Source organism: Lissotriton vulgaris, chromosome 7 (genome assembly GCF_964263255.1).
Source record: "Lissotriton vulgaris chromosome 7, aLisVul1.2, whole genome shotgun sequence".
In the NCBI taxonomy this organism is placed as follows: domain Eukaryota; kingdom Metazoa; phylum Chordata; class Amphibia; order Caudata; family Salamandridae; genus Lissotriton; species Lissotriton vulgaris.
In genome coordinates this window covers 543,364,285-543,383,673 of record NC_141695.1, presented here as the reverse complement: position 1 = coordinate 543,383,673, position 19,389 = coordinate 543,364,285, and the positions used below count along the sequence as shown (strand labels likewise).

Sequence of the window (19,389 nt, the reverse complement as noted above, 5' to 3'; positions counted from 1 at the left end):
CGGAATTTGATTTATAGGGTTACCCATAAGTTGTTTGCAGTACTGTTCCAACTCTTAAGTGATTCGCAAAGACTCGATTCTGAAATATTGTTTGTGCGACATACTCTTGAGTTTCAAGAATTAAATGAGACATTTATTGTAGAATAACAGAATAACGCTTTGTGAATTGTAGTAATGAATAATGGAAATCTGTGAAGTTTTTTCCCCACAAATAAACTAATTTTGTCCACGGGGAAAGCCCTTTTCTATAACATAATAAAATATGCCGGTGATACTTCTCTTTTCACACGCTGGACAATACGTAATCAAGACCCCGACAGAAGTAGTTTTGCAATGATATGCACAGTGTCAAACTGCCTGCAAATTAGTAGTGAACAAATATGAGTTTGTGGCTGTTCGCTGTCTTTTCAAGTGCCACCTGCTTGAAATGCGCTAAATTGTGTCTATAGTTCATCTTTTAATCTTGTGGAGCGGCATCAGTGGTTCTTTCGGAGGCCACTTCGTAAATGTGGATAGTGCTTTTGTCTCACTTTTCGGGCACAAAACCCTTTGTGATCCGTGCTCTGAGATTAGTCTGTGACATTTTACAAATCACTTTTACTTATTTAAACTGAGTTATACAATGTTGTCCATTTACTAGCCACTAGATGGAGCCAGATGTCCACAGTTGGCCGTTAAATTGTATTCCTATGTATTATTTTCATTTTTTGTGTGCTTTGATCAGAAGCGTCTACAATGAACAAGACAAGTATAGGTATATTATTTATGTTCTCCTGTGTTGCACATTGATATGACATTTGATATGAAGTTATCTATGTGCTATCTAGTCTTACACCTGCTCCCCAATAAAATTATGGATTTTTTCTCAAAATCCGTGTGATAATGGCTAATGACCCTACTATTTCTTGTCTTCAAAGCTGAACAGTGCAAAGGTTCCTTTACAAGAAAGAGAGGAAACTACCTCACCAGTTCTAGAATTCTGTAGCACCTTCTCCTAAGCACAATACATTAATTTTCTGGAAGTGCTAAACTAGTAAGGAAATTTCATGGATGGGCACAGAATTATCTAAACAAGCAAATCACACCGCAGAAGTCAACTGAGAACACTTTCACCGATTATACACATTTATTCGGAATAATCACAATTGGAATTTGGTTGAGGATCCTGCTTTGCTGTAAGTGTAAGTACACACAGTGCTTTAAATGGGTAAAAATAAGTGCAGGCACTCATTAAAATAAGCTAGAGGTGTGGCAAGTGGGCGGAGCTAGGGGCGGGGCTAAGGGCAAGATATAGTTCAAGTTCAAGTTCGGGCATTTGTATAGCGCACTACTCACCCAGAGGGTCTCAAGGCGCTTGGGGAAGGGGTTCATTATTTGTGGAATAGCCAGGTTTTAAGTTCTTTTCTGAAGGAGATGTGGTTCTGAGTAAGGTGGAGGTGAGTGGGGAGTGAGTTCCAGGTCTTGGCAGCCAGGAAGGAGAAGGATCTGCCACCCATGGTGGATTTCCGGATGCGCAGGACTGCGGCAAGGGCTTGATTGGACGATCTTAGTTGGCGAGTGGGTTTGTAGAAGGACAGTCGAGTGTTGAGGCATTCGAGTCCTAGATTGTAGAGGGCCTTGTGTGCGTGGGTGAGAAGGCGGAAAGTAATTCTTTTGTTGACGGGAAGCCAGTGGAGGTCTTTTAGTTGTCCGGTGATGTGATCTTGGCGAGGGATGTCTAATATGAGTCTCGCTGACGCGTTTTGGATGCGTTGGATTTTTTTCTGTAATTTAGCTGTGATTCCGGCGTATAGTGTGTTACCATAATCCAGTCGACTCGTGACCAGTGCGTGGGTGACAGTCTTTCTTGTCTCGAGGGGGATCCAGCGGAAGATCTTTTTGAGAATGCGAAGTACGTTGAAGCAGGAGGACGAGACTGCGTTGACTTGTCTGGACATCGAGAGAGAGGAGTCTAGGATGAAGCCAAGGTTACGTGCATGGTCTTTGGGAGTGGGTGCTGTGCCCAGAGCGGAAGGCCACCAAGAGTCGTCCCAGGCTGAGGGGGAAGATCCTAGGATGAGCACCTCCGTTTTGTCTGAGTTGAGTTTTAGGCGGCTATGTTTCATCCATACGGCTACTTCTTTCATGCCTTCGTGAAGATTGGTTTTGGCGGTGTTGGGGTCTTTGGTGAGAGAAAGGATTAACTGGGTGTCGTCGGCGTAAGAGATGATGTTGAGGTTGTGTTGACGCGCGATGGAGGCGAGAGGACTCATGTAGACGTTGAAGAGGGTGGGACTGAGTGAGGATCCTTGAGGTACGCCACAGATGACTTCGGTATGATACAGATATGATGATACATATTGGCTTCTGTACCAGTTGCAGCACGTATCAAAAACATGAAATACATTTATGTACCTGTGAGTACTGGTCCATTTAAAGAACTGCCACTGCCCTTTTCCCTGTGACCAGGCTCATCATGTCTCTTGCTGGTTCCGTGCCTTTACATCCAAATGTCCTCTCCACTTGCCTCTCATCTTTACCCAGCCTCTATCCTTCTCTCGCTGGTTCTGCCTCTCTTACCCCCACCTCTTGCTTACTATCTCCACACGTCTCTTACATTTTGCCACTGGTCCCTACATACATATATGATCTAAAGACACATGTGTTAAGAAGAAATGCACCAGATTTTTGAAAGTACACAAATGTGTGTTAAAATGCCATTTGTAGGTCCATTAATGATTTCAGAACTCAGCAAATATCTTGCATTTTTATCTGAAAAAGCTGCAATCCTGTCACCTCACTTTACATTCCTCCCTCACCTGTCCTTCTATGTTTGTCTCATCTTTCCCCCAACCAAATGCATCAACAGTTGTCAATGGAGCTAATTCCTGGAGTTTTCCAACGTTCTCTGCTTTGCATTGCCCTATGGGCAGGGCTAAAGTCACACCCATTGTACCAGTACCCTGGTCAGTCCCTGTTATCTTATAAATGCAGCAATTGGTGTTTGCAGGGTTTTAGAACTGGCTATTTTTGGATGGTTGGCTTACGCCAAAGCCAGGCAGAAACCACAATTCTAGTCAGGGCAAGGGAGTCACACGCCAAGATAACCCCTGCTCACCCCCTTAGTAGCTTGGCACAAGCAGACAGGCTTTTCCCGGAGGCAATGTGTAAAGCATTTGCGCACGCTCACAACAGCAACAACATCCTAGGCACACCACAAAAGGAACTCCACACAAGGTTATATAAAAATAACTTTTGTATTGTCAATAACACATCAGATAGTAATCACACAATATACATTGTGTCAATTGGCACGGGCAATATTCACACAGGATTATTTACACCAGGACAGGGCTACATGGGCCACTGTCAGAATAAACACTTAGCAGAAATAGCACTTCTAGAACTTTAAATAAGTGTAGCACAAAATAACAATTAAAGATCACAACCAGTAACCACTGGTAACAGGTAGGTACACACTACACAATACTAATAACCATAGGCCTAGATCACGCATGGACACATAACCTCTCTAGTATAAACTACACTAGGCAAAGCCAACTTCTAAGCATGAGCACCTTCAGAAATATAACTCAAGCATAAAGGCAAAGCACATTACGCATAATCACATTTAGGCCTAACCAGTAAAAATACAGTAGGCAATCTCCTCACTAGTCTAAACCCATTTGACTCTGCCTCCTGAGAATAAATCACATTTAGGGGCGTAACTCACAGTGAAGTAAAGTCTCACTAACATAAACCTACATAGGTAAAATAACCTCATAACCATAGTAACGTCACATTGCGCAAAAATCACATTAGGCAATTATCATTATAAACATAGTAAAATCACATTACGCAATAATCACATTAGGGCCTTGCGCCCTACCCACATACCAGCCCCCTGGCCAACTGGTCATCAAACAAGGGGACTCAAAAGCCCTGTGTCCAGAATGTCAGGGCGCGCTGCCAATGCAGCGCCAGTCAGGGGCACGCCACTGGCGCAAACCTAAACGTTGCAGCTGCCCACTGCTTGCTGGGCAGCTGGGGACAATCGCAAGGGCCTAAACGGTGCAGCTGCTCACTAAGTGCTGGGCAGCTGGAAGGAAAACTGCGGCATGGGCTCTCACTGGCCATTGGGACAAACTGCGCTGCAGGGGTTGGAGCCACACAGGCTCTGAAGAAAATATGCACAGGCTGGAGCCTACACAGGCTCTGTAATACATCCATGGCCCTTGGAGCACTCGGGCTCCTCACATCCTCACATCAACCATGCCCCCAAAATGTTGGAGTCCCCCCTCTGGGGACTCGAGATTAAAAGAAATGCCCCGTGAGCCTCTCGGGGCTCTAATAACAAATGTGGCGCTGTGAGCCTCTCTGGGCTCCTAAACAAAGACGCCGCCTGCTTCGCTGGAGTCCCCCTCCTGGGGACTCACAAAGACAATGGCCCCCGGAGCTCGGGTGGGCTCGGAACCGCGCTGCGCCCTCTGAGCCTCGTGGGCCCGGTTTTCAGAAATACCCTGCTACGTTAGAGCCCCTCTCCGGGGGGCTCGAAATAGATTTCTGCCACTGAGAGCCTCCGTGGCTCTCATGAAGAGTATTGTGTCAGTTGTTGGAGCCCCCCCCCCCTCTGGGGGCTCAAGAGCACTTCTAACACCCCCAAGATCGCTGGAGTCCCACTCACCGGGATCTGGCGGGAGAACTCCTCTCTTGTCCCGGCGTTGCTCCTTGCCGGGGTCTGCTCTCGCCGGGGCGCTCCTTCAGAAGGCGGGGCTCTCTCTCTCCGTTCCTCCGGGAGAGCCCCGCGGGGGAGTCCGCTTGCTTCCGTTCTCGGCTCCGGACAGCGGTGGGGGCGGGACGTCCGGCCCCTCTCCCTCTCTGGTCATAGGCTGACTCGGCAGCCAATGGCAGTGCGGCCTCCCTGACGAGCCTTCCCCCTCGGCTCAGGTCGCGCTGCTGAGGCTCAAGGTGGGGAAAATCACAGGGAAATGCAGGGTAGGCACCTGCACGAGTGACGGGGGCTCTTGCACAAATTCAGAGACAGCGCTCCTGAGCGCTAGGGGACAAACAAAGGTCCAAGTCAAAATAAGCGCTCCCTGCGCTAGATAAAAATAAAGCGCTCCCAGCGCTAAAGACAAATAAAGCGCTTCCCAGGCACTAGGGGCACAGGCAGCACCAGAGGCCCCAGAAAATGACCCCTACAACAAGGAGGGTCCCAGGAACACAGCCCCCGTAGGTGAAGAGGGCAGGAGGGACCCACAAAGTCCTGGGCACCAAAAGATGGAGCAAGCAGCTCCCAAGAAAAAGGAAAGTCCTCCAGCCTCCAAGTCCATCAGGTATCCAGGGGCTGGGCAGTGCCCAGGGAGGCAAGCCTTCCCCTGGGCCCAAGCAGCAGCATGCCCCTGGCAGGATTCAAGTAGCAAGACAAGAACATTTTACAAGAGGTCACAGCCTCTTTTTATACACATAATCCTTTGTCTAGCAGGGTGCAGGCAATGTGAGAACCAGCTACAACTGGTTATGGGGAACTCCTTTCACTGGCCAGGCTAGGGACATCAGACGCACCACAGGGGGTGGAGCCAGCATTGTGTGGGGAAAGCCCAGCCCTATTCAGGTCCCAGGTACACCCCTCCCCTCACATCAGAATGCTAATCTCTCCACTCACCACCGGGCAGACCCATACAGACTCTTGGAGCCAGGCTCACAAGCCAGCTCCAGCCAATCACGTGCCAGCACACTCACTACACATGCACACCCATGTCTAGAAGTGGCACTTCCACACTAGACACAATCATGCCACATACATCATTGCGCAGCATTCAATCTCACGAGTTCGCACATACCAAACTCGACCCTGCACTCCCCACACATCAGGAACTACCATGGTCACACATATTCCCCATGCATTCCTATGTGAGGGCAGGTCACTCTCACCACACACACAGAGAGCGCACGCACTTTACACTGGACCACAGTGAAAAAGTGCGCAGAGACCTAAAATCACCAACACCAGGTTACAGAAACAGGCGAGGCAAAAGCAAAAAGTTTCGGGGTGAACCTGCCAAAAAAGGCCTGGTCCAACACAGGGCACACAAAGGGAAGCAGCTCCTGTGCTAAACATGAAGCCTCTTTGATGATGGTCGAGTATTGTATTGCGCTGCCATACGCTTTACTAGGGCCAGTGCAATACACTTAATGGGGATGGATGACTGTCTGGCAGGCCCAACCCAATTCAGTCACCTAATGGAAGGGGGGAGGGGTGGAGGGCGAAATCACTTTCAGCCGAATGGTCTTTGCGCATCTGATTAACAGTGCAGGGTCTGTCCAGACCCTGTCCTGTTAATCACAGCGTTATGTGAGCCCTGTTCGATCCCCTGCAGTCTGGAACACTCCGGTGGACGCTGCTGGAATCTTCAGCAGCGACTCTGCAAAAGCTTACAAGCTCCTCGGGAGCCCTGCCCTAGAGGAGATGCCTAACCCGAGCCTGTTGTGGCGCTGATCAGGGTACCGGTACTCTCTTTGGCTAAAGAGAAGTGCCAATACTGATGGCAAGAAAATTCGGAAGTGCCGGTACTCAGTACCGGTGAGTACCACCCCATTTAAAGCACTGAGTACACAGTGTAAATATTCGCTGAGACTCCACAGGTCTGACTATAAATCACACCATTGCAAGTTGGCAAAACAATAAAGAATCTACTTTTTTCAAACAAAAAGTGAGCTGTAAATCTATTGGTTGTTCTGGTGACTTCAGTGATGAATGTGCTATTAATAAATTACAATACTTTACCTCATAATTTTTGAGGTCTCGCCTAGGCAGCGCATGTGCTGTCTTGTTTGAAACATGCTGTATCTACTCTATAGGCTTTTGGCACACCCGTGCCTTTTGAAACGTCATTATTTTATGTGGTGAATTAGTGTTGTTTAGTCCTTTGGTCCTTTTGTTACGTTTGTCATGCATATGGAGACTGGACCTGTAACATGGATTATTTTGCTTTAGGCCATTTATTTTACTTTCTCCGCACTATTTCCTTAGTTGATTTTGTTTCTGTTTGTGCAGTTCCTGTGCGGCTACCTCGCTCTGTGCGGCTGCCTCCGCTTTGTGTGGCTGCATCCTCTTTCTATTTTAGCGATCCATTCAGCCTCTAATAGGTCAGACCAGCAGTGTATAATTTACATCCATTAAGGGTGCTAACTCACATTGCTAAATATGAAAAATAAAACAGGAGACGTATGGAACTATTGCAACTTTTCATTTGCTCTATTATTCATGTGCCCCTACTCCAATATATTAGCAGCATAACACGATTTTGCTTGCTAATCACACAATGAACAGACAATACTGTCCATTTATAGTGGCATCAGGCCTTGTGCCCATGGAGGCTGGGGTATGGCAACAGCTTTCAATCAATCAATCAATCAATCAGTGACACTTATAAAGCGCGCTACATACCCGTGGGGTCTCAAGGCGCTGGGGGGGGGGGGGAGCCGCTACTGCTCGAACAGCCAGGTCTTCAGCTTCTTCCTGAAGGAGAGGTGGTCTTGGGTCAGGCGCAGGTCGGTCGGGAGGGAGTTCCAGGTCTTGGCGGCCAGGTGGGAGAAGGACCTTCCTCCTGTAGTCGCTCTTCGGATGCGGGGGGCGGCGGCGAGGGCGTGGTTGGCTGATCGGAGGTGGCGTTTGGGAGCGTAGAAGTTGACTCGGCTGTTGAGGTAGCTCGGGCCTTGGTCGTGTAGGGCTTTGTGTGCGTGGGTGAGGAGGCGGAAGGTGATTCTTTTGTTGACGGGGAGCCAGTGAAGGTCTCGCAGATGTCCGGAGATGTGGCTGGTTCGTGGGATGTCGAGGATGAGTCTGGCTGAGGCGTTCTGGATCCGCTGGAGTCTCTTCTGGAGCTTGGCGGTGGTCCCGGCGTAGAGGGCGTTGCCGTAGTCCAGTCGGCTGGTGACGAGGGCCTGGGTGACGGTCTTCCTGGTCTCGGTGGGGATCCACCAGAAGATCTTCCGTAGCATGCGTAGGATGTTGAAGCATGCCGAGGAGACGTTGTTGACTTGCCTGGTCATGGAGAGGGAGGAGTCCAGGATGAAGCCCAGGTTGCGTGCATGGTCTGTCGGTTTGGGTGCGGTGCCCAGGGCGGGAGGCCACCAGGAGTCGTCCCAGGCGGAGGGAGAGGAGCCCAGGATGAGGACCTCCGTCTTGTCCGAGTTCAGTTTCAGGCGGCTGGTCGTCATCCACTCGGCTACCTCTTTCATCCCTTCGTGCAGGTTGGCTCTGGCGGCGGCGGGGTCGTTGGTCAGAGAGAGGATCAGCTGGGTGTTGTCGGCGTAGGAGATTATGCTGAGGTTGTGTTTGCGTACGATGGCCGCGAGGGGGCTCATGTAGACGTTGAAGAGGGTGGGGCTCAGAGATGATCCTTGGGGGACGCCGCAGATGACTTCGGTGGCCTCTGACTTGTACGGTGGTAGGCGGACTCTCTGTGTTCTCCCGTCGAGGAAGGAGGTGATCCACTCCAGCGCCTTGTCCTGGATTCCGACGTTGCTGAGGCGCCGTACTAGGGTGCGGTGGCAGACCGTGTCGAATGCCGCGGAGAGGTCTAGGAGGATGAGGGCCGCTGTTTCTCCATTGTCCATCAGGGCTCGGATGTCGTCGGTGGCGGCGATGAGGGCGGTCTCGGTGCTGTGGTTGGCTCGGAAGCCGGACTGTGAGGGGTCGAGGGATCCGTTTGTCTCGAGGAAAGCGGCCATCTGCTTGTTGACGGTCTTCTCGATGACTTTGGCTGGAAACGGGAGGAGCGAGATGGGGCGGTAATTCTTGAGGTCGGTGGGGTCCGCTGTTGGTTTCTTGAGTAGGGCGCTGAGTTCGGCGTGTTTCCAACTCTCGGGGAAGATGGTGGTGTCGAGGGATGTGTTGATGATGTCTCGCAGGTGGGGTGCGATGACAGCGTCAGCTTTGTTGAAGACGTGGTGAGGGCAGGGGTCGGTCGGTGATCCGGAGTGGATGGAGTTCATCGTGCGGATGGTGTCTTCGGTGCTGATCGGGGTTCAGGCGTGGAGGGTGGTGGTGGGGGGTGGTTGTTCGGTCATGGTGTGCGTTGGTTGGTTGTTGAAGCTGTTGTGTATGTCCGCGATCTTGTTGTGGAAGTATGAAGCCAGGGAGTTGCAGAGGTCTTGCGATGGGGTGATGTCGTTGTTTCCTGCGCTGGGGTTGGAAAGCTCTTTGACGATGTTGAAGAGTTCCTTGCAGTTGTGTGCGTTGTTGTCCAACCGGTCCTTGAATGCTGTTTTCTTGGCGGCGCGGATCAGCTGGTGGTGTTTCCGGGTGGCAAGTTTGAAGGAGGTCCTGTTGTCCGGTGTCGGTTCCCTTCTCCAGACTTTCTCGAGGGCTCGGCAGTTCTTCTTGGAGCTCTTGAGTTCGTCGGTGAACCATGGGGCTTTCTTGCTGCCGGGTCTGCTGGGCGGGGTCCTCAGTGGGGCGAGTTCGTCCGCGCAGTTGCTGATCCACTTCGTGAGGTTGTCGGCGGCCTGGCTGGGGTTCGCTGAGCTGGCAGGAGGGTGCTGGCTCAGGGAGGTGGCGAGCTGGTCTGCTGTGATCTTGTTCCAGCTTCTGCGGGCGGTCTGTTGCTGGTGGTGGTGGGTCGTTGTTTTCTTGAAGGTGAAGTGGACGCAGCTGTGGTCCGTCCATTGAAGCTCTGTGGTGTGGCTGAAGTTGATGTCCTTGCTGGATGAGAAGACAGCGTCGAGTGTGTGTCCGGCGAGGTGGGTGGGGGTGGACACCAGTTGCTTGAGTCCCAGGTTGGTGAGGTTGTCGAGCAGGGTGCTGGTGTTGCGGTCGTTGTTGTTCTCCAGATGGAAGTTGAGGTCTCCCAGGAGGATGTAGTCAGCGGAGGGGAGGGCATGTGGGCTGACGAAGTCGGCGATGTCCTCGCTGAATTGTGTGCGTGGTCCAGGGGGTCGGTAGATCAGGGTGCCTCTGAGGGTGGTGTTCGGGTTGGTGTGGATCTGGAAATGCAGGTGTTCGGCGGTGGTCAGGGAGTTGTCGGTGCTGGTCGTGAGACGGATGGTGCTCCTGTGGATGATGGCGATGCCTCCTCCCATCTGGTTGGCGTTTCGGTCCCTCCGGACGATCTTGTAGCCCTCTGGGATGGCGATGGCGATGTCGGGAGCTGAAGAGGCGTTCATCCAGGTCTCCGTGAGGAAGGCATCGTCTGGAGCTGTGGTGTCGAGGAGGTTCCAGAGTTCGATGGCATGTCTGTGGATGGAGCGGGTGTTGAGCAGGATGCACTTGAGGTGGGTACTGCTGGTGTTCGGCTTGGTGGGTGCTGGTGCGAGGCAGGTCCGGATGCAGGTGAACTTGCAGGCGTGGCAGCTGAAGGGTCCGTGGGTACGTCGTGGAGAGGCTTGATGGCATTCTGGGAGTCGGCCGGTGTTGAGAGCGGTGAGGGTGGCGGCGGAGTACGTCAGGCGGGTCGGTCGGGGTCTTCGTGGGCCAGGGGTCCTGGCGCTGGTCGCGATCCGGTCGCGGACGGGCGTAGACGGGCTTACCTTTGGCGCGCCTTCGGCGCACAATCGGCGCGCCCGCTGCGCGTGACCGCTGCGCGTCCGCACGGTCGCCATTTAAGGCGAAGTGCGCGGGTGGGCGGAGCAGCTGGGAGGCGGGAGCGGGGAGGGAACAGAAGAGAAAAAGGGGCGGGGCCAATGGCGGTGGCGGGAAGCGAGAGCGGAGGGCGGCGAGGTAGGCGGCCAATCAGGAAGGAAACTGGACACGGCACAGGGGATACAAAGAAATTAACAGGCACAAATTTAGGGCAAAACAAATAAAAACGGCAAAATACGCGAGCAGACGGCAGAAACAGACAAGCACAAATTTAGGGCAAAACAAATAAAAACAGCAAAATACGCGAGCAGACGGCAGAAACAGACAAGCACAAATTACGGGCAAAACGAGGAAAAACAGCAAAATACGCGAGCAGACGGCAGAAACAGACAAGCACAAATTTAGGGCAAAACCACTGGGAAACCAGAGGGGAGCGACCACGGCGTCAGCGAGGCCGGCGGCGAGGCAGAAGGCAGGCAGAGGGGGAACACACGCAGCAGCTGGTGGCCGTGCGGCGCGGGGGTGTCCCACAAGCTTTACTGTCTCTTCGCAATATCGGCCCTCTTACCACACTATATTCCAGTCTACAAAGAGACTTCTATCTTGGGAAGGGTGGGGTCGAGTGAAGGCTATATAGTAAGTTACACTGCGCGTCCCCTTGTCCAATTTCGCATCATGTGACACTTACAGAGACCTGCTTCCTGGGTTGGGTAGGGATTACAGCAGATCTGTTACATTGCGTCAGTGGACTGGGGAGATAAGGCTCCGATCCCTGTCCAAAAGGTGTCCTGTGTCCCTCCTGCCCTTCCTCACACACATGTGCAACATTTGCCGTATCCACCACTCCCATGCAGCAGAAAAGCACACGCACAACGTGCTTCATGGTGAAAAAAAAATTGCATCCACTCTGTGCCCCCCCCCCCCCATCTGTATTCATTGAGTGTGATTTAATTAAATAATCAGAACAACATCATGCACATAAAAGCACCACTCAAAGCCTCGGCTCATTCCACTGGTTTTACACCCGGGTTTGCTGTCGGGAATGATACTATATCTGTTTATAATGAAATGTTTGCTGTTTGGTAAATCTCATTGCAGAGTGGCCATGTTTTCTGGTGATACCATTTTTCGTAAGTTGTTTTGTTAAAGCTTTTGCACGACGCATTCTCGCTTTTGTTTTTACAATGTGCTATAAGTGTTTATCAAGGCTTTACTATGTGTACGGTATTTTTGTCATTTATGTTCTTGTTAATTGTACTCGAATGTTGCCATGTCCCAACGTGCATGCATGGGCTGTAGAGATGCCCTACGAATAATAATTGAGTTGTCATCACAACTACTGTCCATAAAATAGGGGTTATCACTTTGGTAGTTGGGTGTGACACTGATGCACTGTGACCCCCCCCCCCCCCCACCCCCTACACTCACTCCCCAGGGCCTCTAACACACATGAAATTACATTGACAGCCAGCATTCCTACTCTGTAAATTGTCCCAGCACCACTGCCTGCCTTGTTGAGGCCTTTGTGCCTTCAGAGAAGCCCCCACCCTGGCGGGTCACCTGACAGTGCTAGCTGCCCATCAATCCTACTTGTTCTTCCAAAAACAAATTCCGAAAAGCAGAAGGTTATTTTGCAGAAAAGGAATGACTAATGACCCTGATACCTTAAGACATCCCTCTCAGGGTGTTGGGGGAGGGGTGTCACTTCCAGACTTCTCCCGGTTTCCAAAACAGGATGAATAGCATTAAAAAACATTCACCCGAAATAGGCAGACAGTCTGAGGTCCGTACACTAATGGACCAAAGTCCATCAGGCCATTGGTCTAAAGGTTCCGCCAACAGAGGCAGTGGGTGCAACACCATCAGAATCTAAAGAAGACAGACTGTCACTTTGGTGGACAGGTTACTCTGTCACATTTGTGGCAAAGTACTACGTTACCAAACTATAAGTAATCCCCTCTGTTTTCTCTTGATTTCATCACTGCATAAATATGGAATGTAATGGCAATGAATGTAACTGACTGGTGTAGAATTCCTTTGACTAAAATGAACAAGGAGAAAGACAATGCAAAATATACATCTTATAATCGGTTTTGTGGATATGATTGTTCATTACAGGTGAAATGCATTTTCGTTTTAAAGTTTCAGTTAAAAATACTCAACACCTTAATATACTTTTTTGAGCATCTATCAAAATCGTTTCCCTCCACTTTTGTGTAAAAAGGTCATAATGTGTAGGTAAATATTTAAAAGGTTTTTAAGTGAACTACTGGGTTTTAGATTTATTTGGGATTTAGTATTGATTTGTGTGAATATTATCAGTAGCTTGAGTTTCTTCTCAGGCACTATGACTTCTGTACCAGTGATAAGTTTATGGATTGCATGAAATTTGCTGCAAGACTGTGACTAGTATTCTACATGTGTGTGCATCCCTATATGATATGCACATGTCAGTTTGCTTACTTGTCACAATGCAGCATACAGATCATCACACAGTAAAATTATGATTTTCTTATAATTGGTTGTGTATCAGTGGTCTTATACATTTAGCTACTAAAGGGGACTCGCTTTGGAGTCTCAGAATAATGTAGAAACCCATGGAAGTTAAGCAGGATGGCCCTCTTCTATCTATGCATGATCGGTCTGGTGCAGGCCAGGAATATTGAATCCAGAATATTGTCACTAAAATATTGAGGGGCAAAATATCGAAAGGTAAGTTTCTATACATTTTCTGTGCCCAACTCCACATAAATGTACCTTTGTGATATAGATATTCAAGGTATGTAGATGTGGAGTTAAGAATAATTAATCCCTACCTTCTTCTGTGCACGTACCTGTTCAGAATTTTGCCACTTGACATTGTGGCAATGATATTTGACCCATTGATATTCGGGCTTCGTTATTACCTGCCCCAGTCAATTAGTCTGTTAAGGAATTGTTGATATTTATAAGGAATGCATATAAACTTACCTACAATAATAGACTGCAGTGATTACATTTGGTGTATTTTACTTTAAGGACATGTGTTTGGAAGTTGCAACATATCATCTGTGTAGGTCTGTCAAGGTACAGTAAGTCTTCATAGAAATGTGCATGTCAGCACTTGCATGGTTCCCCCTTCATTCATGTGTATTCATTGTCTGTCTGTAACATGTACCATGGCTAACACATAACAGCTGCTGCTACCTACAAGGCTGTAGTTACTTTGTGCATGTTGGTTTAGAAATATTCATACTAGCCACTAATACTAGCCATGGAAATATGTATGCATTATCTATTGAATGGGATCTCCAAACTCACACAACTATTCACATGCATAATGCTCTCACCTGAATAGAAATGCTCAATCCTTTTGTCTTCACAGTGGTGCCTCCTAATAGTTTTGTAAAATAGTCTGGAGATTTGGATTTAGGAAGCAGTTGTTGTTCCCATGTAAATAAAGAAAAGCCTTCCATTTTCAATTGAGTCTGGTCTTCCTTCCAATGAAGGAGGAGAAAGTGTTATGTCAGCTTATACGGTCCATCCCTCACTGAAGCTGTAGCCTCCAAAGAAGTTATTTTCTATTTTTCTTGTATGAAAACAAATGGGGTGGTCACCTCCTGGGGCAGCCGGTTTCAATGTTTAGCTACTTTTGTTTAACTATTTTTGAAAATGAACTATTCCCATTGGTCATTTAGCTAGGTGCTTTTGAAACACATACTATTTTGTAATGGAGGCCCTGTTAAGTGTTGTCTACCTCGTACCTAAACTAACCCCAAGTGCATTGTGAATAAGTCTAAAAGTAAATACTACCAGGGGAACTGTGTCTTAATGAGAAGCATAGTTGCTAGCAGTGAGGTTTAACTCTTTAGGGTGGCTTGGCTATATACGGATATCAGTGGGGAGTGTTTGGTTTAAAAAATGACAACATTTGATGGCCCCTTAAATTTGGCAACATTTATCAGATCCTGTTAGTTCAAATGCGAGTGAGTTACTTCCGTCATGAGTCCACAATCTAAACAGTGTTACTGAAACCATATTTAATGAATTTGGATTTGTAGAAGTTGTGATATATTGGGTGCTTTCAGATTCTCCCATGGGCTATATTGGGAATGTATCAAACTTCCTGACAAGCCTGTCCTTCTGAAAGGCTTATAGAGTTAAATAGTCAATTTCGCACCAGGGTACAGTACATATGACTATCTCGTCTGCAGGCTTATCAACATTTCAGATAATTTACTTTCACTGTCCTTATATGGGCACAGTTGGTATGACCAAAATAGAGTAACATCCACAATGGCTAATGAGCATAGGCATATAATTCCCAAAGAAAAGACTAATAGCAAAATGCTGCCTGAGGAGGAAGATCATTTTAAGTTGTCACTTACAATGTAGATAAAACATTGAGATGAGAAACAATAAGGACATGATTAAGTAAAGAAGGGATAGCAGAAAACAACATTAAAGTATACAAAATAAATTGAGAGAAAAAAGTGGGACAGAAAAATTAGAAAAGTTAGGAAAGAAACTTTGTAATCAATCATCATTTGCCACTAGACGGTTCGCTCAGCTTTCAATAGTGCACTTTTATAGTCTAAAGTTCAATTAATGAAAACATTTTAATTTTAAGTAACCAATTTAAAACCTTTTTAGGGTTACTCTTTCGTCAGTGTCATCTTAAAAGATGATCAGAATGAAAATCATTGAATGATTTTGTGTAGAGCGCCTACAAACGATATAATTTGTATAAAAAATGATTAACCTTAAGTCAGTGGAAGTATCTTCCTCAACTATTGTAGAGATAGCAGGTCACAAAGATGTCCGCATGAACAGTATTGCACTTGTTGAACAAAGGACAACACTTAACACTTGATGAAAATGCTCATCGGACAAAATATGCTACTTCAGAACATGTCATGAAAGAAGTTAAAGTGTACACTTGACCTTTTCCAGGGTATTTAGTTTGTCCTTGCTTTAAAAGTAAATGATTCCATATTCAAAATCAATGAGGTAAGATGTGTTCAGACTCTGTGTTCTTTGTAAAATATCTATTATGCAAAGCTTGAATCAAGTGTCCTACCCCAAAGCAATAAAAAAGTCAAATTTAAAAAAAGCTAACAAAAAAAAGTATTATAATAGCTCCGAGTTGGGTTTCTATTTGTGCGTCATTTCAGGAAATTCCTCCCTGATCAAATAGTCCTTCTAGGAAATCAGATTGAGTACCAGGTTTTCACCTCTTTAGTTTTTAATGTAAAAACCTTCAGTAACCTCAAATAATTCCTTAGTGGGATTTGATGAACAAGTGTTCGTATCCTGAGAGTTTCTCGTTTTATGCAATAGTTTAAATAAATGTAAACTTATTATAAAAGCTCAGTGCTATGGGTGCTTAGTGTCAGTAGATCGTAGAAGAAAACCCATTTAAGATTGTGAAAATATCACACTTTCAAGCACAGAACAGCTGAAAGGCTTTGCATTGATCTGGGTCAATCAAAAATTGATTTTGAGGAAATGCCGCAGACCAAACTTTATCCCAAAAATTTGGTGTCAAAAGATCTCCAGTTTTATGTTAATATTGTATTTTTTTATTCTATCCTCATTAAAATAAAACAAATGACAAACAAAACTCCAGGACATGATGTGAAGTTTGTGCAAAAATAATTCAGAATTATGTTGAGCTATCTCTGTGAGAGGAAGATTTTGCTTTGCATCAAGTAGTTGTTCAATTTCTTCAAGTAGAGGAAACATATTTTATTATTCCAAGGCATCAATAGCTGAAATTTATCAAAATATGGACACTGCACGGCCACTGCTTCTCTTTTTCACAGTTACAAGGTATACACACAACACTTACTAACATCTTTAAAGATGTTAATAGATTTCAAAGAAACAGCACTAGGATAATAAAAAAAAAAATCAAAGTTCTTGTCAATTTTATGGCATGGGTAGGTAAGAAATGGCATAACTGATGTTGACTGTCATGTTTTATGCGTGACAGGGCTGGTATAAAAGGCAAATAATGCTGACCAGAGTAGAAACCTTATTGTACCTCTGCCTATTGTGAATGATACAATCTTTGATTTGTTTACAGTTTTCTAATCAAAATTAAGTATAATGGTTATACTAACCTAACACAGCTACCATAAAAGTCAATAGAACCATTGAGTGCCACAAGAATACTCCAAGTGACACAGACTAAGGCTTTCTTGGAATCAAAATGAATAATGCATAATGACCCCCAGTGAATGATAGTAAAGTGTAGAACTGCTAATACTTTCAGCCATTTGCTGTACAGATATCTACCTTCGATAAACCCCTATTGGTCCAAAGGTATTAAGTCTGAAACAATTCTATTTAGCACTAAGATTTGTGCAAATATTTCAGAATCTTATTTTATCAGTGCAATAGGAAAGAAAGAAAATTATGCCAATGCATATTTATTTTTTTGGCTATCTTACGTAGATCAAAATAATGTTGCTAATATTACCAAAACATCTAGTAGAATGATGAGTTATCATTTGGTGGAAAGTAAGTCAGAATTTAAAGTTTTCGTGTTTGAAATATGAAATGTCATCTAACTGAATAGGAGCACTTAGTGCTTTAAAGCACGTTGAGTTGACATTACAGGAGAAGTAGATTTTAAGAATAATAGAATTTATTTCTCATTAGTCATACAAATATGTTTATACAGATTAGAAACAATTCCTCAAAACAACTGAGATTTCTCGCTCATAATAATGTCCCAGAAGTCAGATATTTTTCATTTTTCAATTATGAATTTAATCTCTTTAGATTTAGTTTAGGTAGAAAATAGATGCCTACAATTATCTCCATATTCACTTGTTGAGGCAAAAGATGCATAACTGGTTTTATTGAATCTCCATAGAATATCATCTTAAAACTGATTTAAACATCCTGGACATATTCAACCAGTTACATAAAGGTCTACCGACATATTAATGAAATTGACTTAATTAGACCACTTTGGCTCAGGGTAAAATATATGTGTATTAATGTGTCAAATTCAGTGGTGCTACATATGCCACTTTGAAACCACTGCATCTAACAAAATCCTAATAAATACATGGATTGAGGAATTTCTCATGTACACCCCTTACCTTCTCAATGTCCAAACTGCTCGCAAGCTTTTCTGAATTGAGCCTTCTCCAGTCCCTTTCCAAGTCACTATACCGTCCCTTGTCATTTCTGTCTCTGTGATCCTTCCTCCCTCCTAGTCTCAGAATTCTTCCCTTCTGTCCCATTCCATTTCTCTGGTTACTTAAATTTCACTGTTTTAAATTTTCCGGTTATACCCAGTGCCCATCGAATTTCCCATCAGCCATATGCCAGCTTGAGTCAATTCCTCCCTGCCCATCTTTTATGATTTTCCTGCACCAATCACTGCCCTTGAGGCCAACCGCAGCACATTCCATCTTCCTGCCATGGTGCGAAGTGACAAAAAGAGAACCTTGATTCAGTAATTTATAGGCCATGTTGAAACCGTAATGAACCTACTAGTCCACCTCTAACCACTGATGTAGCACACAATTGCTTAATAAAGTGATGGTGTGTGGGCTATTGAGATGACCTAGTGCTAAGCTGGGCTAAAGAAAAGCAAATTATTTCTATGTATAATCTCAGGCTTCCCACTTATTCCCGCCTAGAAGTCTTACAATTGCTTATGCAATCTATACAAGCCCACTTCATAGGCATGCACAAGTTTCTGGTTCTTCCAATATTTTGCGGTGCTACTCTGATATTTGATCAATTTCACTCAAAAATGGTTATTCACAATTTGAAAACTGTTATCATACTGTCTATTGCACTAGAAGGATGCCATACTTTTCCAAAAATCATTTCTATTACATTTTTCAACTCTCTCTACATAAATAAACTCATAGGGGACGATTATGATGTTGGATGAAGTTGCGTCCGACCGCCTTCATAACAGAATCAGGACCGACCAGCGAATTACGATGCGACCGTACCTAGTGCAGTCGCCTACTCCTATTTCCCTATGGGAGATTGTGCTGCAGCCGTAAACCGTCCTTGCACAAGTTCCCATAGAGAAATGGGAGATTGTGTTCATTCCTGCACCACTTGGCAGACACCTCAGGGTGCCTGCCACAGCATGCAGGGGTGAACAGGTCTCTAGGGGCCCCCTGTTAGGCTGTAAAGAGGAGGAGGCCCTGCTAGGGGCCCACATACTCACTTTCCGACAGGCTTTCCATGTTGGAAACCACAACTTGGAAAGCCTGTGTGAAACTGAGCATAGTAATCACAACGGTGGAAATGCCGTCCATTGGGATGAAGTGCAGGTATGCGACTGTCCGACGGGCTCCTTGAGCATGTCAGAATCCAGCCCGAATGACCGGCTGGTTTGAATTTAGACTGCCTAAATTGTAAAAAGGTGGTCGGAATTTAAATCCGACAACCTCGGTTGGAAAGTTTTCCAAACAAGATCGTGATAGGCGCCTATATGAACTCTACTGCTCATAGAAATGAGCAAGAAATGGGAAATACTCTATTATTCAACATCTCAGTTCTAAGGAACACCACAAATAAATATAGGCACCTTTTGTTCAGCAAAATTAAATAAAAAAATGCAAAATATTACACAATTAAAACATATTTAAGATTACACTTCGATAAAGTTTATTATTAAAAGTCCAAAACTAAGGAGTGTCCATCAGTTGAAGAATGAAACATATAAGGTACTAAATGTGCAATCCTGATGATGTTGAGAGTCAACTCTGTTATTGTTTGATATCTGTGGATGACCATAATAATACTAATTAATACCAGCATAATTGTATAAAAAGGACTTGTGATGTTTGTTTTAATGCACA

The 19,389-nt window shown here is 45.9% G+C and overlaps 1 protein-coding gene across 5 annotated transcripts in view; it reads left to right on the top strand.

Moving 5' to 3' along the window:
* LOC147702005 (testis-expressed protein 47-like) overlaps window positions 1–19,389 on the top strand; it is a 223,648-nt gene that overhangs the window by 202,928 nt on the left and 1,331 nt on the right. For 2 of the 5 annotated variants that reach the window (XM_086930621.1, XM_086930619.1), the window contains exon 7: window positions 13,583–13,630. The exons of the other annotated variants lie outside the window; for them this stretch is intronic. In XM_086930621.1, the coding sequence (XP_086786747.1) occupies window positions 13,583–13,620 (38 nt within the window). In that variant the 3' untranslated portion in view covers window positions 13,621–13,630. The remainder of the gene's footprint in view (window positions 1–13,582; window positions 13,631–19,389) is intronic. 5 annotated transcript variants of the gene reach the window in all.